General features: G+C 47.0%; 1 protein-coding gene across 2 annotated transcripts; it reads left to right on the top strand.

Annotated features, from left to right (window-relative positions):
* The first annotated feature begins 9,964 nt into the window (after positions 1 to 9,964).
* Positions 9,965 to 24,589, top strand: KDELR2 (KDEL endoplasmic reticulum protein retention receptor 2). Of its 2 annotated transcripts, none has more exons than XM_020904378.2 (5): positions 9,965 to 10,174; positions 18,575 to 18,675; positions 21,643 to 21,801; positions 22,779 to 23,031; positions 24,377 to 24,589. In XM_020904378.2, exons 1-5 carry the CDS (start codon positions 10,084 to 10,086, stop codon positions 24,409 to 24,411), a joined length of 639 nt encoding a protein of 212 aa, XP_020760037.1. In that variant the 5' UTR covers positions 9,965 to 10,083; the 3' UTR covers positions 24,412 to 24,589. The 2 variants fall into 2 exon arrangements, with proteins under 2 accessions (XP_020760037.1, XP_070316546.1); XM_070460445.1 differs by lacking the exon at positions 9,965 to 10,174 and adding an exon at positions 10,603 to 10,822.
* The last annotated feature ends 1,875 nt before the right edge of the window (positions 24,590 to 26,464 follow it).

The raw sequence follows: 26,464 nt of genomic DNA, 5'->3' as shown, positions 1-26,464 counted from the left end.
TGTCTGGCACCTAGGAGCTAGAAAACCTGGGAAGTACAGAAGGGGACAGCCCTCTGGGGTGGAGCTGGGGTCTCCCCTACTAGCAGGAAGTATGCCAGGCCCTGAGGAAGAGGCCCCGAAGTGGAATTACAGCCTCAATCTGGAAGCCCTGCCCTCCTGCTCTGAGCTTTGGGTAGACACCATCAGGTGACCTGACGTGTGTTGGCAGGACTTGTGTGTGTGCGTGTTGTATCGAGTGATTCAGAGAACACAAATAGGGCAGAAGCGATGGCTCTGAGCACAAAAACTGGGCCCAGGTGTCAGAACAGATTTCCAGCACATGACCACATCCTTCAGGGATCCCCCAGAAGCTCCTGAAGGGGGGGAACCCCAGGAGAAAGACTGGATTTCCTGCCAGTGTAAGCCCTTTCATCTGTTTTACCATTTCTAAGTGTCTGTTATCAGTCGTTGAATCTGCTTCATAAGAAAGCTATCCTTAGATCATCAGGGGTCTTTAAGCAATCATTCATCCTGACTGGTAAAGGCATTTGGTGGTGCTAGTGGTAAAGAATCTCTCTGCCAAAGCGGCAGCCTCAAGAGATGCAGGTTTGATTCCTGGGTGAGGAAGATCCCCTGGGTAGGGAATGGCAACCCGCTCCAGTATTCTTGCCTTGAAAAAGTCCATGGGCAGAGGAGCCTGCCAGGCTACAGCCCATGAGGCTGCAAAGAATCGGACATGATTAAGCACTTGTCAACAGCAGAATTCTCTTCAAATAATTTTATACTGTTCAAAGGTGTGTATCTGCATATGTGTGTGTATCCACACACAGTCTTTCCATGGGCTCAGATACATAATATGCAGAAATAAATCACAAATCTGACCTCATACCTATTCAGAGATGCACATTTTCACCACAAACTTACATGCAAAAGGAAGAAGAGGGGAATCCCCTGGACGTCCAGTGGTTAGGACTTCTTCCAATGCAGGGGGTGCGGGTTAGATCTCTGGCCACAGAGCTAAGATCCCACATGCCTTGAGGCCAAAAAGAAAAAAAAGAAAGTAAAGCAGAAGCAATATTTTAACAAATTCAATAAAGAATTTAAGATGGCTCACATTTTAAAAATGTTTAAAAAAAGAAGAGAAAAAGGAGTACAATTTCATGTCATTCTGTTACACAGCAAACTGAAATATGTACAGAAGGTGTGGACAGTGCTTACTTAGGACTGAAAGCTTATCCAAAGCTCAAGGAAAGAGTGAAAAGAAATTACAAATCTCTTAGATATGACTCTGTCAATAGGATCCGACATGCCATGATTTTTTAGCAAAAGAAAAAAGTCTACTCTGTATGTACTAATAAAAATACACACATAACTCTACCCAAAACGGATGGAGAGATGGAATGAGGACAGTGTTCTCAAAGCATCTGGGTACTTTCAGTGTTTACCTTTGTATTGCTCTGATAGAATATCATATTATGCATTTATCTCTAAGAATGATAAGTGGTTGTGTGCTTTGAATCTCTTTTGCTTACACAAGAAAAAACAAAGAATAAGTGACAGGACCCCAGTCACTGACAAAATGCACAAGTATGTGCGGTATGTAAATGTTTACACAATCTGGGAACTTCTAACTATACAAACCAATTGGTTTTACAATGGTCTGATTGCCAGAAAGTGGCCCCCAATATTGAGTAGTCTCAGACTTTTGCACTTACCAGTCAGTGGAAGTATTTGAAATACAAAATACCCGCAGTTTTGGTAACTTACACATTAGTTACCCAAACCATTTAAGAGTTCCCCAAAATATCAACAAATTAGCAGATATACACCTGTATCAAGAATATAGACCCATTTCTCATTTGCTCAAGAAATTCATTGCAAAAAAAAAAATTCATCACAAAATCTCAATTAGCTTTGTCTTATACCAAGTGATAGTTCTGAAAAATGCTGTGTAAATGGACACTAATAATGAACTAATAATGAACACTAATAATAATGCTGGTTCAGGAGCCAAGTTACTGAGTCGTAAGGGATCACCGGTGTGGGAGACATTTTTTGTCAGTTTCTTTTCATGCCTTGGAAAACTCCATCCTGGCCTATTGTCCCCTCGCTGCGGAGTTTCTGCCTAACAACAGGCTGGCTGCTGGGTTCTTGTGCTTTCCTGAGACTCCCAAAGTCTCCGCCCCTGCAGAATTCTTGTCTTCACATCCTCTGAGCTGTCATTCTGTCTTGCTTCTCCAGCCTTCCTTCTGGAATCCTTTTCATTCTTCCTCAAGTCCTTTTTATTAACTTTAGATTTTTTTTTTTTTTGTAGTGAGGATCTGTTGGTAGTAAGTACTTTCAGATTTTGCACCTGTGAATGCCTTTGTAATCAGTTCTTGAAAGATAGTTTTAGTGGATATACCATTGTAGGTTGACAGTTGTATTTTCTCATCCATTTGAAAGTGTTATTACACTGGCTTCTGACTTCCAGTTTTGATATGGAGAAGTCAGCAGTAAGTCTAATTGTCATCCCGTGGCAAAAGGTAGGTGTACTCGTTTCCTAGAACTGCATTACCAAACTCCCACCAACTGGGTGGCTTAAAATAACAGAAGTGTGCTCTCTCGCCATTTGAAAGACCAGAAGTCCAAACTGAAGTCAGGAGGGTTTCCTCCCTTCTAGCCTCTGATGGTTACCAGCTCACCAGTAATCCTTGGCATTTCCTGGCTCGCAGATGCCCCACACCATCCTCCAGCATCACGTAGCATTTTCCCTGCCTGTCAGTGTCTTCACGTGAGTGTGTGTGTGTGTGTGTGACTGCATCTGTGTTTTCTTTTAAGAGCACTAGTCACTGGATTAGCACCCACCCTAATCCAGTATTACCTCACCTTAACTAATTATATCTGCCAAGACCCTATTCCCAAATGACGTCACACTCTGAGGGTCCAGGTGGACAGGAATTTGCGGTGGAGGAGGGAGTATTATTTGACCCAGAGCAGTAGGTTGTGTGTCCACCACAACTGTACCAGAGACACAGACAAACCTCTGTGCTCGATTTCAGAGCTGTCTCATTGCTCTTGACATTCTTCTGTGTCTAGAAAGGTATTTCATTCTCTTTATCTTTAAAAATTTAAAAATGTTTATACAATTTTAATACTGACTGTTTTTTTTTAAGCCACAATGCATGGCATGTAGGCTCTTAGTTCTCCAGCCGGGGATCGAACCCATGCTGCCTGCATTGGAAACATGACATCTTAACCACTGGACCGCCAGGGAAGTCCTTACACAATTTTTAAAGGTCACTTTCCATTTATAGTTATTACAAAATATTGGCTATATTCCCCGTGTTGTTCAATACATCTCTGAGCCCGTCTTACACCAGTAGTTTATACGTGCCCCTTCTGAACCCCCATATTGTCCCTCCCCACCTCTCCTCTCTGCTAACCACCACTAGTTTGTCCTCCACGTCTGTGAGTCTGCTTTTTTATGTTATATTCGCTAGTTTGTTGTATTTTTAGATTCCACATATAAGTGATATCATACAGTATTTGTCTTTATCTGTCTCACCTTTTCTTTATTTTTTTGGCTGCACTATGCCACTTGTGGGAATCTTAGTTCCCATACCCAGGATTGAACCCGGTCGCTGACCGTTAAAGTGACAAGTCCTAACCACTGGACCTCCAGGGAATTCCCTGTCTGACTTACTTCACTTAGCATAATGTCCCTGGTCAGGGAACTAAAAATCCCACATGCTATGTGGTATGGCAAAGCAAAAACAAAAAGTGTTTAAGTCCCATAGAATGATGACATTCAGAGAGTAAATGAGGAAGAAGAATAGTTGTCATTTTTAATTGTTTAAAACCAAGATGCAAATTTACATTTTAGTATATAGAGAGAGTGTGTGTTTTTTTAAATGCCAGGACAACAGACACTCTAACAGGCTATTCACCATGAAGTGAATGAAGCTTCAGCTCCAGAGCCTGCCACTCGCACAGGTTACTTGGAAGGCCCTGGGAGGGGCTCTGACTAGGCATTCCCAGCATCCTGTGTTTTCACAAATTTTGTAGAAGTGAGATATTCGAACCACAATCGGTTAAGACCCCTGACTCCCCTCCACGTCCTGCTCACTCAGAGTCTACGTGTCCAGGGAGAGGGCCCCGGGCATTTCCGCGCCCCAGCAAGAGGGAAGCTGCGTGGATGACACTTGCCACTCAGGTTTAGCCGCACACATTAGAGGACCACAGTCCTGCCCACGTCCAGCCCCGTAATTCCTAGCTGTCTCGGTGTCCGAATGGCTCCCAGGCATGCCCATGCCATCTCACCTGGGGCAGGTGCGGGGTCAGAGGTCAGATCAGATACAGACCTGTCCCCCAGCACCCCACCCTGGAGGTGTCCCAGCTTGGGCTCCTTGGAGGCCGACACTGAGACAGCGCCTGGGGTGCGAGAGGTTGACTGGGGATCGAGGCCTGGGAGAGGAAGGCGCGAGAACGTGAACGCTGACACCGGCCTGACACAGCCTCAGCCCAGCAGGTGGGACATGCCGGAGGGGGAACGTCCACTGGAGCGTCCTCTGTGAGCCAAGGGGCAGCCTCTTTACGCTCACTGGCTGAGGATGGCTGCCCTGCGATGGGCAGGACCTCCGATGAAGCAGCTCCCAGTGGCTGAGTCAGACTCTGAAGTTACAGACGCCCCAGCCTGACCTTGCTCTGCATGACTGACCACGAGCCCCAAGGCGGCACAGGCGGCTCCTCCTCCAAGGGGATCCTGGTGTTTCACAGCCCGTGCTGATCGAACACGCACCTTCCCCTCCCCCCATATATTAGGGAGTTGTGGTCCTCCAGGATTCCAGTTGGCCTTGCTTCTCGCTTTTATTAGAAAGAGGAAATCACAGAATTCCCTGGGGGCATGGGTTCCATCCATGGTTGGGAAACTAAGACCCCCGCAAGCTGAGCACTGTGGACCCCCCTAAATTTTTTTTTAATCAAAGAAAAGAAGAGGGAAGTTAGCAGGATGAACTGTTTCCATGGCTGCAGGCACACCATCCTGCCGCTCCTCCGTTCTAGATGCCCCTCGCCTTCGGTTACTGCCTCTGCTGGCTTTGGTGGCTTAGCTGGGGCTAAGATCCAGACCGTCATCTCCCAGGCACATGCCCTTGTCAGGCTGGGGTTACTGTACCCATCGTTTGTGGTCTTAATTGTGCAAAGGACTCTCAGGAAGCTCTGAGTATGAATAGATCACCTGGATTTTATGGAGCAGCAGCTGACCTGCCTCCTCTTGGCATTGGGGTCAAGTTCCCCGTCAAAGTGGGGACTCTTCTTGCCTGCTGGTCCGTGCACACAAGAAGCCCGAAGTGCCCGGGCAGCACCTGTGGCTCCCCATCCCACTGGACTCTCTCGTGTCCCTTGGTGGACGTGTCCCCCCTTTGGGGATCAGGACTCTAGCCCCGCAGAGCCCAGAGTTCCAGCAGCAGAAGTGGTGGGATGTCCCTTTTCGAGATCAGGTGACGGAAAGACCGTGGCTTCCGCCTTGAGCATCTCCTCTTACTTTCTCGCCTATGTGCTCGAAGGGAAGCCAGCTAGCTGCTGGAGGGTGAGGCCCACGTGGCAGAGGACAGATGTTTCCTGCTGTTAGGTAGTTAGAACAGGGAGAAGGAGTTCAGAATGGCGGGGGCTAAAAGACCTGAGAGGGAAAAGCCCGAGAAAATAGAACAAAGGAAGATCCGAGGACCAGAGTGAGAACCTCAGGTAAAACAAACAATGCTCCTGGCTGGCCCAATTTACACAGGACAGGCCCAGGGACAGAGAAACATATAAGAGAGGAGCCAAAGCTCGCTCTCTCTCTCTCTCTCCCTTCCGCGCGGTGGGGCACCCTTCTCTTCTTGTCTTTGGGTTGATGTGCCCTCACGCCTCGAGGATGGATTTTCCTGCTATTATCTAAATAAAATAGAGCTGTAACACTGATTTATTTAAGAGCTATAACACGGTCCGCTCGAGACCTGAGCGCTATAACACGGTCTGTCCTCCGAGAGCTGTGACCCGCCAAGGGGCTTTAATATCCGTCACTCCAAATTTTTGGTGTGATGAGACAAAGAACCGAGGAGCATACACTCGCCTGACACTGCCAACAGCCAGCGAGGGCCCGAGGCCTGCCGACGACCACATCGGTGAGCTTGAAAGCTGATCATCCCCAGTCGTCCTCCACTCAGGCCTTAAGATCGTCACAGCCCTGGTCAATGCCGTGATCGCTTGAGTCCCTGACCCAGAGACCCTCAGCTGAGCTGCAGCCAGACTCCTGACACACAGAAACTGTGAGAGAATGGAGGCTCATTGTTTTCATCTGCTAGGTTTGGAGGTAATGTGTTACCCAGCAACAGGCATGACACACGGGACCGCTCCAGCTTCCAACCCCTGGTGCCCAGCTCCACACACCCTTCCTCGTGAGGAACAGTGCCAGGCTCTGGGCTCACACTATCCTGGGGGTTGGCGCCCCGGCTTGCCGAGCACGAGCTGGCGTGTCAGCTGCACCTTCCACGGGCTGTGCCATCACGTCACTCCTCGCTGGCGGCGTCTGGGTGGTGTGGCGTGTATTACTGCCCGCGGGTCACGGGCCCACTCCCCAGCACCTCCTCTGCTGAGGGGCAGACCCTCCACCACGCTGTAGTATGACGTGGGATCCCATGCTGGTAGATCAAGCGCTCAGCCAGCTGTCAGCATGTGGTGTCAACAAAGCTCTGTGGGCAGGAAACGTGGGTGTAAAGCTGACTTGTTGCCGAGCATGGGCTCTAGGCAGACGGGCTCAGGAGCTGCAGCTTGTGGGCTTAGCTGCTCTGCCACCTGTGGGATCCTCCTAGACCAGGGATCAAACCCATGTTCTCCGCATTGGCAGGCAGATTATTATTATCTTTTAAAATTACTATTGGTTGCACTGGCTGTTGCCGCTCGAGGGCTTTCTCTAGCTGCGGTGAGCAGGGCCTGCCGTTCACTGCGGTGCACAGGTTTCTCACTGTGCCATTCCAGTGGCTTCCCCCGTCGTGCAGCACGGGCTCTGGGCAGGCAGGCTTCAGTATCTGCACACTTGGGCTCAGAAGTTCTGGTGCATCGGCTTAGTTGCTCCACAGCACGTGCCATCTTCTGGGACCTGGGATCAAACCCGCGTCCCCTGGACTGGCAGGCAGATTCTCATCCACGGGACCACCAGGGACGTCTGGGAGCACCACATTCTTGAATCGTCTCCATAACTGCCTGCGGATCAGGCCTCTTGACCACCACACCAGCCTTGATGATTTGATCAGTCGTGATGCTCATGGTGACCCCCTGGCTTTTGGCCTCTCTCGCTGGACCCTACCATCCCCGTTGTTCTCTAAGAGCCAAGCTCTGTAGCAGCGCCGCCTGTCGTTAGCCCGGCCAGGAGGAGAGTCACCACTGTGAGGGGCCCTGGTGTCCCTCTGGCAGGGTTCTCAAAGCGCCATCCCTGGGCCAGCAGGAAACTGATGGCTCCACCCCAGACCCACCGAGTCAGACGCTGGGGATGGGGCCCAGCCATCTGGGTCTCAGCAAGCCCTCCACAGGCTCCAAATGCACGTCCAAGTTTGAGGACAACTGAATTCGGGCCCTGATGGAGGGTGCGTCCTCTGGGTGCTCCTGCAGGACAAAATCCCATCCCCACCGTGTGCCCTGATGGTCCGGGAGCGAGTGACGAAAATGAAGACAGAACACGAACCCTGGTGCCGTGGGTCAGGGGACCTGCAGCCTCTACTGGACTGCTATGCAGAGTCTGAGTCCAGCTTTGGTTCCTCATTGTAGCTACAAGAATTTCTTTGATCTTACCTTTCTCAAGACACTACACTGACATAGTCCAGCTCTCCTTGTTTTCACCCCAGGCCGTCCCCTTCTGGGCTAGTCTCAGGAACAATCAGCAAGCGCACGGGCAGCGTTCGTGCCGGACCCCTGACCCAGGGTTTCAAGGTCCAGGCTTTCATGAACCCAGTCATACTACCTTCTGGGCCTGGTCTTGGGGTTTGTAACAAGGCTATTATTCTAAGAAAAACATGAAAGATAATCATTAACACAGTTTCTTAATATATGCAGTTTTTCCAGGTGCTATTTCTGCAGAATTTCTCAAGGCTGTGAAAGTACATTATTAAGAATTCCCACCACACCCTGACACCCTAGCATTTCGACCTCATTCACCGAGAGCCATCGTTTTCTCCAGGCTTCTGGAAGCCATCTTAATAGTTCACACCAACTGGGTGCATCAAAATTTTCATTCAAGTTCAGCCCCGGGGCTGGAACTATGAAAGTTCAGGCTTGAGCCCTGACTCCCCCTCCTTCTGCAGGGCAGGAGGACTTCCCTGCAGACAGTCAGGGAGGCCTATTGGCTTCCTAGACGGCCTTTAAGGGACTGTTGCTTGTCTTGAATGCTTCATGAATGACACTCATGTTGAGTGTCGGTACCACTTGGGAGCACACAGACCATTCCGTTGTCCTCGGGTCCATCATCTCCTGTATGCGGTTCACTGACTGATGCGTCTCGCACTCACTGGTATCTTCTCTCCCACTGTTACCCCCTCCCAGTCCACCACCAGTGAGAGTTTTCATAATTTGATCACTACTTTCTGCCAGGGGGTGTCTGTGCTCCCCCCACTAATGGGGCCTCCAATGTCAGGTCTGCTGCGCGGGATCCAGGTCCAAAACCAAAGCTAATCACGGGCTTTCTTGGACACACACTCCGTTCTGCATCCGTGTTACATGCTCTGATATTTGCCGTCAAAAATGATACAGTACAATATAAAGACAAACGGTAAAATTCATGACCATGATTTAAAATTTTCTTTTTTTCTTTACTTAGAACGACATTAAATAGCAAACAGGAAACAAGTCGAAAGAGAACGCAAAATAAAGGGAAAAGCTTTACATTTTAGTACCTCTAATAGCACTTTTTTCCTGCTTTTGAACAATTGAGGAACCCATGTTTTCATTTTGCACTGGGCTCTGTAAATTATGCAGCCTTGTCCTGTTTATCAGCTTCATCCCATTAGAAATTTGTGATTTTCACATCCTACAGAAATGTTCATTTTCTAATCTAATTTTGCACACTTTCTCAGAGTCTTCAAAATAATAAAATCTTTAGACCCTTGCATAAACCGCACCCTTCCCAACATCCCCAATATACACCTTGAGTGATGCAATCACATCAATTTTCCCCCTCTTATACATGTTTATTCAGTAAACCTATAGAGCATATTAAAAAGCAGAGACATTACTTTGTCAACAAAGGTCTATCTAGTCAACGCAATGGTTTTTCCAGTGGTCATGTGTGTATGTGAGAGTTAGACTGTGAAGAAAGCTGAGCGCCGAAAAACTGATGCTTTTGAACTGTGGTGTTGGAGAAGACTCTTGAGAGTCCCTTGGACTGAAAGGAGATCCAACCAGTCAATCCTAGAGGAAATCAGTCCTGGAAGGGCTGATGCTGAGGCTGAAGCTCCAATACTTTGGCCACCTGATGCGAAGAACTGACTGATTGGAAAAGACTCTGATGCTGGGAAAGATTGAAGGCGGGAGGAGAAGGGGGCAACAGAGGATGAGATGGTTGGGTGGCATCACCGACTCAATGGACGTGAGTTTGAGTAAACTCCGGGAGTTGGTGATGGACACCAACTGGCGTGCTGCGGTTCATGGGGTCACAAAGAGTCGGACCCGACTGAGCGACTGAATTGAACTGAACTGAACTGATAGAGCTCTTAAAACCAGTGGGGTGGGGGGGAAATCCCTCACAGGGGAGTGTCATTTCAAAAGTTAAAGGAAATCGCTGGCACCCCTGGGGAAGCCGGAAACCCGACGGGGGGGAAGTTGGCAAGGAGTCAGGGTCCCACGGAAGGAGCCCCGCAGCCGCGCTGTCGCCCGGCCTGCACTCGGCGCGTCCCCTTTAAGAGGCGGGGCCGGGGCGGGGCCTGGCGGTCGCCCGCTCTCCCAAGCTGCCCTGCGCGCGCGCCGGCAGTTCGGCCACGTCCCTGGCCACGTCGCGCCCGCTCTCGCCATCTTCGCCGCTTCCTCTCAGGGGCCGCCGCCGCCGCCGCTGCCTGAGCCGCCGAGCCTGGGGCCGCCGCGCAGACCGCCGCCGCCGCCATGAACATCTTCCGGCTGACCGGGGACCTGTCCCACCTGGCGGCCATCGTCATCCTGCTGCTGAAGATCTGGAAGACGCGCTCCTGCGCCGGTGAGCGGCGGGCGAGGCCCGGGAGAGGCTCGGGCGCGGGGCCGGGTCCCTGGGAGGACCGGGCGACCTCGGCCGCTCCAGGGCCCGCGGGCCTGCGCCGACCCGACACACCCCCCTCGGCCGGGCTGGCGGGCGGCCGGCCCCCGGTGGGAGCCTGCAGCCCCTAGGGGTAGGAGCTCGGGCCGGGACGCGGTGTCGGGGCCCTGGGCCCGGCTCTACACTTGGTCGGCTGCGAACTTGAGCCGTCGGGGGCTGGGGAGGCGCCAAGTGGACCGCGCGGGGCCTTATTGGATCTGAAAAGTTTGGCTGCGGGGCGGGGGCTCCAGCAGGCCGGTCCCCTGCGCCCCCGGCTTCAGTGGGCGCTTCTCCGCGCGCCTGGGTAGGAGGCGGGGGGGTCCCGAGGTGCAGGGAACCCGCGAATCAATGGGACGCGCAGGAGGAGGATGGGCAGGACCGCGGCGCTGGGCCTGACGTGGCAGCCGACCCAGCCCGGGAGGTGGGGCGGACGCGGGGAGAGGTCACCCCGCTCCCCACCCTGCCCCTGGGAGGACTGGCCTTTCCGTGAAGGTGCCCGGGCAAGCCTGTCCTTTAGAGTCCCGTGGGCTTTAACGCAGCTCTCGGGTCCGCCTGCCGCGGGAGGGGCCTGTGGTGAGATCTCTAAGCGAATTTCTTGGGGCGGTTAATGCTGCTTTGAGGGACGATCTAGTTTGTCAAAACTCCTCTGAGCGCCTCCATCTAATAACGGGTTTTCTTAGACCTGCGTCGCGCCGCCGGGTACCGCTGAGGTCTCCTGTGGTCTCCTGTAATTCCTCACTCCACGTCACCAGTGAGTTGGCGGCTGCTCGCGAGTAGACGTTTCATGAACACGCTGCTGGGAGGCAGTGAGACCCATCTTTCTCAGCTAGTCCTTGCAGGGTTTTGCGTTTCGTTAGCCCTAAAAGCTTAAGAACGGCGCATTTTTAAATGATTTCTTCAGTACAGAGTCTTCCTTACACATATTTTTGATGCCATGTCCTCAGTGTAATAAACGTTTGGAGAATTAAAGAACTTAATTTTTGCAGAGACAGTAAAAGATGGAGTCCCAAATGACCCGGGTGGCAGAGAATTCCTTGTACCTGGTTGATTTCTCCCTATCTTCGCCTTTAAAGTAATACCATCTCCTCTTCGGCTGTAGTCTTTAGGCCTCACCTGTCTCCCTGGAACACAGCCGAGATCCAGGAAGTAAGAACCAAAAGAGACCTTTGAGCAGTCAAAATGGATGTTACAAAGTCCATGTACTGAAACCAGTGTGTTTGGCTTGGAGATGATCTCGTTTTATGCATAGTTCCAAGAGGTTCGGTTGTACCATTTCCAATGACAGCGAAGTAATTTCAGCCAATGACTGCGAAGTAATCTCAGTGATTGTGAGAGCTGATATTTAAGCGCTTGCTGTGTGTTGATAGTGAGGTAAATGCCTTATATGGCTTATACCACATAGTCCTTGGTGGCTCAGACTGTAAAGAATCTGCCTGCAATGCAGGAGACCTGGGTCTGGTCCCTGGGTTGGGAAGATCCCCTGAAGAACGGAGTGGCAACCCTCTCCAGTATTCTTGCCTGGAGAGTTCCATGGACAGGGGAGCCTGGTGGGCTGCAGTCCTATGCAAGGGGTCACAAAAAGTCAGACATGACTGAGTGGCTAACGCTTTCACATAGTCCTTGAAATAACCTTATGAAGGGAGTACCCTTGCCCCCATTCTGCAGAGGAGGTAACAGGCGCAGGGAGGCGAGATTACCGTTGAGCCAGGATTGGCACACAGGCAAGGGGTAACTCACAGTGAAAGATTTGCATAAATGTCTATCTGGTCTGTGTAGTTTTGGTTTAAGCATTTGATGCCAGGTCAGTAGTTCAAGTCATTTCTTGCTGTACTCAGAAAATGTTATTTTATTTTTAAGATTTTTTTTTTTTTATGTGGACCATTTTTAAAGTCTTGATTGAATTTGTTACGATATTGCTTCTGTTTTATGTCTTGGTTTTTCCCCTGAGGCATGAGGGATCCTAGCTCCCTGACCAGGGTTTAGACCTGCGCCCCTTGCATTGTTAGGTGAAGTCCTGACCACTGGGAAGACTGCACTTTCCAGGGCAGTCCCTAAGAAATGTTATCTTTAATCCCTGCTTTATCAAGATATAATCGACATATAACATTGTATTAGTTTTAGGTGTATAGCATACAGATTTGATATACGTATTGGGAGATGATTACTACAGTAAGTTTAGTTAACATCCATCACCACACATAGAGACTTTTTTCTCTTGTGATGAAAGCTTTTAAGATCTACTCTTCTAGTAACTATGCAATACAGTCTTGTTAACTATAGTCCCCATTGTATGTTACATCCCCAAAGTTTATTTATCTTCTAACTGGAAGTTTGTGCCTATTGACTACCTTTACCCATTTTGCCCACCCCCTCACCAGAAATGTTTATTTTTGCTCCAAAGTCTTTGTATGAGTCTCTTAATCTTTTATATGTTCCTCGGAATCCCATTCTCTGTCAAGGCATTAAATATTGAAGCACACTATCTCCTAAACATGGATCTAAACTAAGATATTGGGGGGAAGTTAGTGCAATGCTGAATATGGAATTTTTGAGGAAGCACTGAGTAATAAGAGAGAGTGAATGGGTTTGCTGTTTTGTTTGTTGTTTTTTGACATTCACTATTTTCATTTGGGAGATTTAGGAGTATTTAGGAAAATATAAAATACTTAAGCCAAAAAAGCAAGGAAGATAAATGGGTGAGTTAAATTTGTGTATGTTTGCTTGGTATTCCAATAGTTACTAAACCAGCCTCGTTGTCAGACTTAGGATCATTTTAGTTCTTACATATGAGATTTTCTAGCCTTATAAAAATCAAAATCACCAAGATCATTTATTCAGAATTAAATTCTGAATTTGACTAGCTGCCTTGTTTTTCCATCCTAATTTAAAGTTGTTAGGGACTTTTGAAAGGGTAAGAATTTGATATGAGTTTCTCAAATAACTAGAATAGGAGAGAGGTACATTCAGGTTGTGTTTCTCACTTTGAAAATACTGGTATTGGAATTCATTTTAGGATTTTGGCCCTTATTTGGAACATAGGTGCATCTGTAGAACCACGAGGCTTTTTCCCCTTAGGGTAAGGGATGAGACAGTTTAGTGAGGAAGATTCTGCTTTCTTGACCATCTAATTCCAGAACAACAGCCATAAAGGACCTTTTAAAGTGGAGGCTGGGGAGTTGCTATTGGTTTTGTTAGAAATGGCATTCTCCGGTGTCTGCATTGTCATGATGGAGGGCTGAATGAAATGTGAGTTCCTCGTCTTCCTGCATCTTGAGTGCAGCTGGACCCACAGTGTGCTCAGGTTATCACTTCAGTGTCCTAAACATGGACCTGCGGAGTGTTGGGGGAACACACCTTGGTTTGTAGGTGAGGAATTTCCTGTCTGCCTTTTCCTGTGGGCTGATAGTTATTAGTACAGTGTCTAGTGGGCTTAAGCTACTGATGGCTTCTTCCGAGCTCAAGGCTCCCAGCCTTCCTCCCTGGTCCTTCCCTTCTCTCCTCTGCCTGTTACTTAGGTTGTTGTTAGCTGTTGTCTTGTAAGTTGCAGGTTTTTCGTCCTCCTAAACTTGACAGCAATGTACAGTGTCCCTGCGTTTCTTGTAATTGTACAGAGTATATATGTGTGTGTGTGTATGTGGCCTTTATATTTTGAGTTTTATTAGGAGATAGTTTATTTGCAGTGAATATATCTGATTTACAAAAAGGAGCCATTTTCTTGGCTCTTAAATGTGCTTAAGTTTTAGGTTTTAATATATTTCCTCTTAAATTGTCTTAAGTAGTATGCAGTGGACTGGCATTTTGTTTGATTTATTTGTTTATTTTGTAGTGGCTTCTCCAGATTGGGGGAGGTTCCTCTTTATTGTTTATTGAAGTGTGGTTGATTTATTTACAGTGTTGGGTTGGTTTCAAGTGTACAGCAAAGTGGTTCAGATATGTGGGTGTGTGTATTCTTTTTCAGATTCTTTCCCTTATAGTTTACTACAAAATATTGAGTATCGTTTCCTGTGCTGTAGAGTACGTCCTCGTTGTGACAGTTTATATTTTTGAAGCCCAAGGAGAACACCTCTCCTTTTATTGTCTTTGAATACTCCAGTAAGCTGTTGCCTCCCGTTCCCGGCCCCCTCCTTGAAGCAGCTGTCACCTCTGCTCTTTGGAGTGCCCGCCTCCTGTGTAATCATGGCTCGCTCTTACTGACCACCCACTCCGTGACCTCAAGGCACTGGGGACACAGTTCTGAGCCGTGTCTTTGCCACTGTCAGAGTTTCTGTTCTCAAGAAAGCTGCGATTTAGTTGAAATAAGATATATATAAAAAATAAAAATACAGGGAGAAGGAAATGGCAACCCACTCCAGTATTCTTGCCTGGAAAAGTTCATGGACAGAGGAGTCTGGTGGGCTGAAGTCCATGGGATTACATGACTGAGCATGTGTGCACAAGGGTGGAGGGAGATGGGTTGGTAGCAATAAAGTGGTAGAACTAAAAAAAATAAAAATAGAATAAAAATACAGGATATCAAATCACATAGGTAGTAAACCCTATGGATGTGAAGTGGCGAGAAAGACCCTGGGGAAGGCTCCCCTGATTTCACAGCAAGGAGGATAAGACCTCCATGAGGAAAGTATGCAACTTCGCTGATGGATGTAGAAGAGGCCCAAATGTATGTTCATACCATACCTGGTCCTGGATAGGACCAGGCAGAGGAGAGGAGACAGGATGATTCGTCTCCCCAAATTACCTTCCTAATTCAGAATATCATCACAATCAAAGGACAATAAACTGAGACAAATAATCTGCAATATATCTAAGTGGCAAAAGGTTAATAACCACCATAAAATTAAGTTAATCTTTAATTTTAAACTAATTTTAAATTTAATTAATTAATATAATCCTCCAAATTAAAAAAAAACAACACCCTGATAGGTAAATGAGCAAAGCTGGCAGTTTATAGAAAAATAACAGAAGGGCAGTTAAGAGTGAAAAAAAGCTTGGGTGTTAAACGAGCAGTGCATGCCATTGTTTGCCACTAGGTGGAAAAAAGTCAGAGGTTTACATCTTGATGTAAGCAAAGATATGAAGTAAAGAGTATTCTCATCTGGTGTTGGGAATATGTAAATAGGTACAGCCTGTGTAGGAGAAATTTGACAATGTTTCAAAAGTTAAAGTGCTCATATATTTTATCCCAACATTTCTAGGGAATTTGAACTACAGAAATTATCATGTAGGTGAACAAGCTAAATATATAGATATAAAGATGTTTGTTGTACCTAAATATATACAGAACTCTATTTATAGGTACAAAGATATTCATGGAGCATTTACAAGAACAAAAATTGTACACAACCCAAATGCCCACTTGTGTGGAGGAGTCACACAAATGTTGGTATATTCACGCTGCAGAACACTGTGCAGCCATTAAAAAGAATAAGGTAGAAGCATTAACAGGAGAAGACACGTCTGAAATACTAAGTTGAGAAAGCAAGTTTTAAACGAAGACATAGTATGGCCTACTTTAAGGTACAAACGTGTGAGTACACATACAAATACACATATGAGACAGGCTTTAAAAAAGCCTGGAGCGTCACATTTACAATGGAGGTGGGAGGGGTGTTTACAAGGTCTTTTTGCTTCTTATTCCATGTGCGTTAGCCCAGTTGGTATTTTTAATAAAATAGCATGGATTTCACTGGAAACAGGAAAAGCAGTACGTAGTAAGAGCTGTCGCTAAGCATCCACAAGCATGGCAGGTGTCGAAAAAACTCTTTTCCCAACAGGCCCATAATTTGTCCCCGTTTGGCAGGTGCAGAAAGTGAGGTTTGGGGGGCTGAGTATGTAACAAGCCTGTCTGACTTGGTGCATTCAGAGCTGAGCTTGAGCCCAAACCTCTGGCTTCCCAGCCTCTTCCCCTGCTCACAGGGGTTGCGCTCTGAGCCAGCTGCTGACCGCTGGGCTCCAGGAGAGCGTCCGGGTCCTTGGAGACTGGGTCGGCACATGGTGCCCGGGGCGCCGGGTGAGCGCTGCCCTGCAGGTGTTCCCGCTGCTCTCACCTGTGGCACTTGGGTGCATCCAGTGTTGGCAGGAAAAAACAGTTCAGGGAAGGCTTGTGCGTCTGGTTGAGGGTTTTGTTCTCTAAACCAGTGTGAATATGAGAAATGCAGCTTTTAACCGCAGCTGAATTTAAGGTCACGAACCCTGGAACGCTTAGTTGGAGGCGTTCATTAACGTTCACTTGGCCCAGTGGGAGAAGATGGGAATGGTGGTGGGTGTGATGATTGGTTTCCGTTTTACGAGTTGTGCTCCCTAGTGTGGAGGTGCTCCCTGGTGTGGGGGTGCAGTACATTTGTTACAGAACCGCCGAGAGTGTGTGGTCTGCAGAGCTTGTTACCCTGGCCTTCGTGTCCTTCAGTCTCAACCTGGAACCTGACTGTGGGAGCACCTCCTGCTTCATAGTGAGTGTCCCCGGACAGGTTTTCTGTGTTAACGGGAAAAGCTGCTGCATGCTCATCGGGATCCAGGCCGGGAAGAATCAGGCACAACTGTGTGGGCAAACAGTGCCCAGGTCTCCAGCATGGTGGTTCCTGCCCGGGTTCTACACCACAGGACAAGCTGCAGGCCACATGCCACCTGTCCCCGTCTCCTCTGCCCCACCCTCTGGCGGGCAGTAAATTAGGGCAGAGCACACACCTGTTTACAGTCAGAGATGCAGTATAACTTGAAAACTCTTTGGAAGTCTTATCTCAAAATAACCACAAAATGAGTTTGCCCCCATGACATGAAAATAAATTGAATTCCCATTTCTTTTTTCTACTTGTGCATTCATTCAGCAGGTATTTTCTGGGCCCTGCTGTGTGTCAGACCCCCTGCTCAGCACGGAGAATACAAAGTGGGGATCTCCCTGTGTGCTGGGGCTCTAGAGGGGAGGGAGACGGGCGACCAGATGACCACAGGGCACTTTGTAAGTGCCGCCGCAGGAGCGGGGCAGCAGCCTGGGGAAGTGGGTCTTCTGTACTTGCTGGATGAATAAGCAGCGCCGAGGGAGGATGTCTTCAAGGATGACTTTGATGGGAATTGGGTTGCAAAGGGGGGTGGTAAAAGCGATATGCCAGTCCCTGATTTTTAGTATAGGAATGCTGAAAACAAGGACAAATTTCAGTTTACCTGGCTTCCAAAATTTCAGGAGAATAAACCCTTTACAACAAAACTTGCCTATATGTATTCTGTCATTTTTTTATTTAAAATATGGGAAAGAACCACACAAAATATAAACTGGAAATTTCTCTCACGAGGCTTCCACAGTCATCAGACGTGAACTGCACAGCCTGCTGTCCTTTTCCCCGGCTTGTCTTCTCTGTGTCAGCAGCAGTCTCACTGGTCCTCCTTTGGAACAGTGATCTGTGATAAGAAAAAAAGAAACTTCCCTACCACTGGGGAAAGACTAAAAGGGGCAGGCTTATTCTCTGTATCTGTATCTCCACCTTTGGCGCTTGAAATTGGTCACTACTGATGGATCCAGAGGGATAGAGACAGCTGTTCCTTTAGTTTCTCTTAGGTATTTTGTGAATAGGCTGGAACTGCAATTATTCCTCCACAAAAATAACGTTCTCAGAGCTAGGCTTTTCGCTTCAACAAGCTATAAAATTGCTTTGGACAGTAGGGCTGTTTGTAAAATATCATTTAATAAAACAATGTGATTTCCACCTTCTGGAAGAATATTGCTAATGATTTGGGTGCAGTGACATTTCCACTAAACACAAACTTGCTTAATTGTCTAATGATGTGAAGTTTACAATGTAGGTGAGGGTGGGTGGGTCCTGACACCTAGTGAGATTCACTTTCCTCAAAAAATCGCTCTTTCTCCAACAGCTGAAACCCACGGTGCACGTCTGTTGTCACAACTATGTGGCCAAATCCAGATGGCAGGGGACCGTCTCATCATCCCGGCTGAGCATCCCTGTGCCCCGACAGGGCTCGGGAGGTGGTGGTGACTGGAGGGAGAAAGAGTTTCAAGATGTTAAAACAGTAAAAGTTTAAAGTTTTTATTTCGTCCAAGTGATGCTCCCTCCCCAAAGCAGTCACTGTAAGAGGCCAGGCCGGGGGATTACTCCTCAGACTTTTCCTTGAAGCACGGCCCCGACTTGGTTCCTCGTCGCCTTGTCTGTCCAAGGATGTTGAGGGAAAGGAAGACTGAAACTGCTTTCGAGCGTTAGTCATCCCAGCCCTTGGCTTTGGTGCCTGGTGTCCCGCGTTCCTGCAGTCCCCTCGTGGTACTGACTTCAAGAATCACAGAGCTCTTGGTGTATGTCTAACACTTTCCTTTTGTTTCTTCAGGTATTTCTGGGAAAAGCCAGCTTCTGTTTGCACTGGTCTTCACAACTCGTTACCTGGATCTTTTTACTTCATTTATTTCATTGTATAATACGTCTATGAAGGTATGGTGTGGCACACAGTGGAGTGTTTTGTCCGTAATTCACAGACCTGTGGCAACTGTTCAACTTATGTCACCTCTGCACTTAATTAAGCATCTTCAAGAGGAATGTCTAGATGTGCTGTTGTTGACGTAAGCCTTTTGAGACCACCTAGTATGTAAAGCTCAGAGTAGTTATCATTAAGCATATTCTTTCCTGTATCAGAGCAGTATCTATTTAATTAAAGCTCTTTGCACTTAGAGATTTCTTGGTCTTAAGCTCCTCAATTGTGATAAACTTCTGAAGCTCTGGAAAACCCTCGAAGAAAGAGGAGTGACTGTTACGTTTTCAAGCAGTGGGAAATTACAGGGTCCCTGGGAAAGGCTAGCAGGTTGGTTCAGGACAAGGAAGGGCTCCCGGCTGCCCCGCCTCTCTGCGGGGCCTGGGCGTGCGTCTGCCTGTTGCCTTGGCCATGCTTAAGCAACATCTGCACCGTAGTTTACTTAATATGGTTTCTGAGCCTTTTAACTTGTCCTCAGTGCTAGTATCCATGCCACCTTCAGTGTCACAGTTTTCCTAACTCACAGGAAGACAAATGTATGGCTCTCAAAATGCAGCATAATTGCATACACTCTTGTGCGCTGCGGGTAGCACGCGCGCCACACTCCAGGCAGTCTGGGTTCGCTCTGCAGGCATTGAACTTGCACATGGTGAGCACCCCGGGGCACGCTGAGGCCTGGCAGACGGCAGGCAGCACCCTTGGTTCTGGCAGGGGAGCAGACGCTCACAGCAGCCCCGGACAGATGACTAGTTTGCAATTGCTGCCGTGATTGCAAGCCTGGGCCTCTCAGGATACGCGCAGGATGTCAGATTCCACTCGTTCCTTCTTCACAGGCTCAGCGGGCAGGTGTGTGCTGGGCACTGTGCTTATGGGCGCCTCGGGAAGTAGTATTTAAGCTAAAGTCATTGGTATGGTATTTAAAGCAACTCCTGCAATGCTTTGTGTTCAAAAGCATTTTTATAAGCACAGTTCAGAGTAGACAAAGCAATATTCAAGCCCATGGCTTTCACCAAGAAGCACATTCGAGTTACCTAGAGTCATTCCATTCTTTGTTACTAAGTGATGGGAACTCATCAGGAATTCGCTTCCTTAGAAATGGCGTGTCCTTGCTTATTGTCCAGGCAAATTAAAACTGTAGCTGCCAGAGCTTGTGTGAGCAGGAATCCCCTCCCCTCCCTCTCAGGATGCCCGGCTTTCAGGAATCCTTACTTGCTTAATTGTTGCTTCCAATAATCCTGAAAATTAGGGGCATGAGAGCCGGGTTTTATGTGCTCATGGCTTCTTATTTTAAATGGCAAGCATGGGTGAGAGAAGAAAAAGAGCTCCTTTGTTCAGTGGCTGCTAAGCCTTCGTGGATGCATCGGGGCTGGTTGTGGGTGGGGGACTGGGGAGCGACCCCCGGCCAACTTGTGCCTCCACTGGGTGTTCTTCTGGGGGCGGGGCGGGGGAGACTCTGTCCATAGATGTGTGTGTTTTGTGTATACATATAGATTATGTGTTTATTCACTAGCATATATACTTGTATTTTTGTGTGGAGAGAATGCCTCTAACAGTATAAGGTGTTAATCTTCCTTGATTTTGCATTGAGAAGGGGTATATATGTGTTGCTTCTTCAGTATTACGGGTATAGTGGACAGTTTTGATATTTTGTTGACTATTTGCAAATATAGCTTCAAGATGCCTGGGACAGTTCAGGTCTTTGTTTTGAAGTATATGAGGACTTGATGATTGCTCTCATCTTCCTCTTAAGTCGATTGACCCCGGTATTTTCTGAATGAAATTTTGCAAGTCAACTTGGCTGGCGTGAAGTAGGACCAGCTCATGTGGCTGATACCCCAGCTGCCTGTGTTTATAGGTTCTTGACCCTAAAATTCTGCAGTCTGAAAATTGGTGTAATCTCAGAATGTCAGACTTTTTCTTGGGTTCAGATGAGTATATAGTGTTTTTCCTTTTGAATGTGAAACACCATATAACTTAATTGTAAGCCCTTGAACAGCTATGCATTGGACAATTATCACTTACTTTTGGTTTTGCTTTTGTTGTTACCAGACAAAATTTCATAGCAAAAATTTGAATGTTCAGTGTTAAAATAACCTAAGTAGAAACTGTCATTGTACAGTGTAACATGAATTACTTGTCTGTATTATCTTTTGGAAAGTGCTAGGTCAGAAATATCTTCATGCTGTAAGGAAGTGCTTTTGTTTTGAACTGTATTGAACTTGCCATTCATTTTCTTTTCTAAGGCAACTATCTAATAATTTACAAAGAGATTAAAAATACATTTCTTAAAAAAAAAATACATTTCTTGGCAGTCTCTTATAAAGTTAAACTTACACTTAACATATGATCCAGCAGTCCTGCTCCTAGGTCTTTACCCAGGAGAGATGAAGGCTTATGTTCACACAACAGCCTGTGCACAGATGTTCGCAGCAGCTCCATGCCCCACCCCGAAAGCTGCAAACAGCCCACCTGTCTTCTGACTGGTGGCTGGGTGAACCTCTGTGCTGCCTCTTCGTAAAGACACAAGAGGACCAGTTCTTAATGCGCAGGACAGCACAGCTGGATCTCAGGTGGTTATGTTGACTGAGAGAAACTGGTCTGTCACAGTTCCGTTTATGGGATGGAATTCTAGAAGAGGCCAGAAGTGCAGGGACTGAGAACACGTTGGCACTTGCCAGGGGTTAGGCCTGGAGAAGGGCATGACTGCAGGGCAGCAGGAGGGAGCTGGGTGGGGGTGTGGGTGTTAGGACTGATCTATGTCTTGATTGTCGTGGTGGTTTTATGACGTGTGAAACTGTATACCCCCCCAAAAGTGGATTTTACTATATTTAAATTTGATATATATATATATGTGGCTGATGTAGAAAACCAAGGGAATTGGAGCAATTGTAATATTGATGACCCAGCATCTTTTTTTTTTATCTTTTTAGCTCATCTACATTGCCTGCTCCTATGCCACAGTGTACCTGATCTACATGAAATTTAAGGCAACCTACGATGGAAATCATGATACTTTCCGAGTGGAGTTTCTGGTGGTCCCTGTGGGCGGCCTCTCATTTCTAGTCAATCATGATTTCTCTCCTCTTGAGGTTAGTTAAGAGGTTACTTAGGTAGTCATGCTTGGTTCCCCAAGGAAATAGACCTGTTTGCAGTTAATGGGGTTCTGTCTTGTGTTTTGGGGGCATGGGTGGGGAGTGGGTTGGCAAACAAACATAGCTTGATGTCGTCAGTAAATCATAGGCAAGAATTAAGCACCCAGGTCAGACACCCACTTGAATGTCTGCTGGCTCTCCTTTAGAACGTAAACTTGGCTTCTGTGATACCAAGCTGCTGCGCTGCTTGTCCTGAGGAAGTGCAGCCTGCACGGTGCCCAGCGCCGTACCACGTGCGGGGGTGGCCTGCTCCCAAGTGCTCCATCCAGCCGCAAGCGTCCCGGAGTTGAGTTGGTGGCCTCACTGACAGTGGTCGTCCCCTGGTGGCGGGGGCGCCTGGGTTTTAAAACACTCCAGGAACTCCTCCTAGGCCCTTCCTCCGTAGGCGTGAGTGAAGTGCTGGGTTGGGGAGAGAGCTTGCGTGATTATGACTCTGACTTCTTAGCCCTTTGATTTAACCATGCCAAAAAAAAAGCCTGAAGAGTAGGAAAAATAGTGAAATGATTTATATCACCTGGAAAGGAGAAACAGCAGTGAGGGAGTGGAAGGACCCAGTCCTTAGTCCTGTCAGCCCTGGGAGGAAGCAGGGTTGGTTCAGGGCCCCAGATCCAGAGCGGGAGAAGCTGCTGGTGGAGAAGCATCGTGTTTGAAGAGTCAGGAAGTTGCCCAGGGAAGAGTGCAGTGCTGGTGAGATCGGGAAGGGAGGTCCCAGGAGCTGGCGGTGCCAGGGAACCTCGCTTGTCCTGGGGGGTCTGTGCCTTTATCTGTGGTTTATTAAATTGCAGAGCTGCTCTGTCCTGGGCTCTGATGCCCAGACTCTGCTCCCTTTCTGCTGCTTCACGGTGAAGCAGGAGTGTTTGTTCTGAGCTGGTGGCAGGCACCGGGCGCTGATGGGGCTGCCATTTCTCTCTCAGATCTTGTGGACCTTCTCCATCTACCTGGAGTCGGTGGCCATCCTGCCGCAGCTCTTCATGATCAGCAAGACCGGGGAGGCGGAGACCATCACCACCCACTACCTGTTCTTCCTGGGTCTCTACCGCGCCTTGTACCTCGTCAACTGGATCTGGCGCTTCTACTTCGAGGGCTTCTTTGACCTCATCGCCGTGGTGGCCGGCGTTGTCCAGACCATCCTGTACTGCGACTTCTTCTACTTGTACATCACGAAAGGTGCGTCAGGCTGTGTCCTGCCCGCGTCCCTCCTCCAGGGCTCCCCTGGCCATTGTGCTTCTGATCTGACACTTGCTCAGAAGGCGAACTGGCTTCAGACCACACCTTATGACCGTCAGGTAGACTTCTGGGTCAGGATTTTCAGTCTTTTTTTTTTCTTTTTTTGCTATAATTTTATTGTTTTTCTACAGTGACACATTTTCATTGTAAAACCAGTCAGAGTTAATAATTCTGAAAACAATCACCCAGAATCCTACTACTCTAAAATAATCATTGTTAATGTTTCAGTAAATGTAATGGTTTAATGATACATGATTTAAACTCAACATGCTGTTCTATAATTTGCTCTTTTTCCTGGACATCTGCATGATTTTTAATAGCAGTGGAGTCTTTTGTTATGTTTATTATCATAGTTGACTTATTCAGCCCCCTATTCATGGGTGTTTGGGCTTAAAAATCCAGTGTTTAACTCTGTCCTTGTGTGTGTGTGTGTGTGTGTGTGTGTATATATATATATTTTTTTTTTGTGTGAATAGAGTACATGTGAACTTGACAAAAATCTGATGAAAGCCATGGTCCTTGCTCAGAGAAAAATGCACAGTTACATGTATTCACACAAACGTGCGCTTATAGTTTTAGGGAGTTCAGAAACCCAACCACAGATCCCAGGCTAAGAATCCTCAGCTCACTTCAGTCACTCAGTCGTGTCCAACTCTTTGCGACCTCATGGACTACAGCACGCCAGGCTTCCCTGTCCATCACCAACTCCCAGAGTTTACTCAGACTCATGTCCATTGAGTCGGTGATGCCATCCAACCATCTCATCCTCTGTCACCCCCTTCTCCCGCCTCCCAGCTGGGGAATCCTGGCTATACAGTAAAGAATAGCTTACTGTATAGCCAGTAAGAATCCTGGCTATACAGTAAAATTTCTAATGGTGGAATTGCTAGATACAAGGGCATATGTATCTTAACTTTTTTTTTTAACATCTAAAATTTTCATAACTGTTATATGTCAATATATGTAATTAGGGGATTAAGTCACGATGACAAAAAGCTGCCATGAATTAAAAGACAATTTCAGTTGAACTAGTATTTTTAAATTCAGTTGCTATGGCATCCAAATACATTAAGAAGATTCCAGTCTGTGTATATGACATTGTCTTACTTCAGAGGACTTTGTTTATTGACACCCAAATCAAATGCCTGGTGCTTGTCAGAAGTTCATTTCCTTGGACCTTACTCTGGTGTCTTGTATGACAAACTTCTAGGAATGGGAAGGAGGAAACTGAAGCTTGTCAGGATGAGTAACCTTTTGTTTTCACTCCCTGTCTTTAAACTTATAGTTCTCAAGGGAAAGAAGCTCAGTCTGCCCGCGTAAGTGCCAAAGACCACCACCAGCATCTGTCCTCAGGGTGCTCGGACAGAATTCTTACCACAGCAAAGGCTCAAGATGCTTGATACGGAAAATTGGAAACTCAACTCTTCTGTTGCAGATAGTCATCAGTGGCTCTGTAAGAACCCAGAGGGAAAGAACCAGAAGGTTTCTGTTTAATGCATCTTGCCTTATCTTTTTTTATTACTATGTACAAAGATTTTTTTACACAAAGAAACTTAATGCTGTATTAATAAAGTCAGTGTGTAGCTTCAATTGGGGGTAGTTCCAAAAGTGAAGATTTTGTGAGGAATAAGTGCAAACTGTTTTGGGTTATTTTTAATTCTTTGAAATTGTTGATTCTTTGTGTCTGCAATGAAATTGTACTCCTTGACAGTCAGTAGATTATATATTCCTCCATCTATCAAACTTGCATTCCACTATATTTATTTGTTTTTTTGCCAAAAGGTGAGTTACTTTTGTTTGAAATCTGAGACACTATGTCCAGTTTGGTACACCCGTTCAAATTGCTTCCCACTGATGTGGAACTCCTTCCCTGGATGTCAAACACTACACGAGGCTGGTAAGGACGACTTGCGAGTCTGAAGGGTTTCATTACCAAAATTTGAAGATTCTGAATGTAGATGGAGTCTCGTTTAAGAGTCACCAAAGGTGCCTGCCCTCCTCCCCTACTAAGAAGTGTCAGTTTGAAACTGTTCCAAGGGTGTCGAAAAGCTCACTGGGGGGGGCGGGGGGGATGGCTCTGGGCTGCTTGCCATCGTGAGTGTGTGACGTGCGAGAAACATTTGTGATTAGTTTGGACTTAGGACTCCTCTGAGGAATGGAACACAAGTAGTTACCTATCACTTTAATTTACAATTCCAGAAGATTACTACAACCATGTCTGTTCTCAGATTCAAGTGGTTTTTCATATCCCTTTTGGATAGCCGAATGATTTACTTTTTTTTTTTTTAATTGGCAGCACCAATTGCCATTCCTCTTACTCTTTTTGTTTTGTTTTGTTTTTATTGAGCTCTTGCATGATTTATCTTCTGTTACCATCCTAAATAAACATTTTATTAAACCTAGCATAAATTGTCTTTTTTTTCTGAATTAGGGTTTTGGAACATCCCATGTCAGGATGGGTTTTATTCTTTGTTTTTCAATTGGCAACAGAAGCTCTATATAGGGCCGCAAACATTTGTTCTTCCCTTAATCTAAAACCTCTTTTTTTTTTTTTAAATTGCAGTTTTCCTCCTGATTTTGCCATTGTATTGATTTGCTGCATTTTTTTTTTACTTAGGCAAAAACATGATTTTGGGCTTTTTTGTGATACACCATAAATGTTAAAGTGTTGAATACTAACAGGGCTTACAACAAAAAGGATGTAGTGGTCTTGTTTACTGCATTAAAGTATCTTGTGAAGGAAGGGAACTGGATGGATTTTACTTTTATCTAGAGTGTCTCCAAACATCTTTCTAAACAGGTAGTGTAACTGCATAGTTTAACCTCCTGTCCTTATCACTCTCAGCCCCCCCCACCCCCACCTCATGTCTTTGCTTTTGTGTATCAGAGTTTCTTTCAGGCATTCTAGTTTAGTTTCTGTTTTCATCCTTCTTGGAAGATTCTAATGGCAAGGAGGAAGGGTGGGAAATCCTGGCCTAAGTGGAGCAGACCCCAGCGTTCCCAAACTGGGGTGTGGGGGAATCTCCTGTTTTTGTGCATGTAAATCAAGCACGAGCTGGGATCATTCTTCAGTGAGCACAAAGCATAGAGCAAGGATCTGGGACTTGAGGAAGCATGACGTGTCGACGCCTCCATCAGGCACCTGCCCGAGGAAAAGTAAAGCTGGCTGAGATGCTGCCACCATCTTGTGGTCTGCTGGGGTGACATCTTCACAGGTACCTTGGGCGTGCGGGACCAGGGCAGCGTCCTCGCACATGCTAGGAACAAAGGCATTGTCTGATGCACCTCACGAAGCACTGTTTCTGAATTACTCTCACTTCCTGAATAAAGGTTATCAGGTAATTCATACTTTTTATCGAGCTGTTTTATTTGT

The sequence above is a fragment of the Odocoileus virginianus genome, chromosome 33 (assembly GCF_023699985.2).
Source record: "Odocoileus virginianus isolate 20LAN1187 ecotype Illinois chromosome 33, Ovbor_1.2, whole genome shotgun sequence".
Lineage (NCBI taxonomy): Eukaryota > Metazoa > Chordata > Mammalia > Artiodactyla > Cervidae > Odocoileus > Odocoileus virginianus.
The sequence above is the reverse complement of the archived record's forward strand: the minus strand, read 5'-3'. Positions and strand labels throughout refer to the sequence as shown.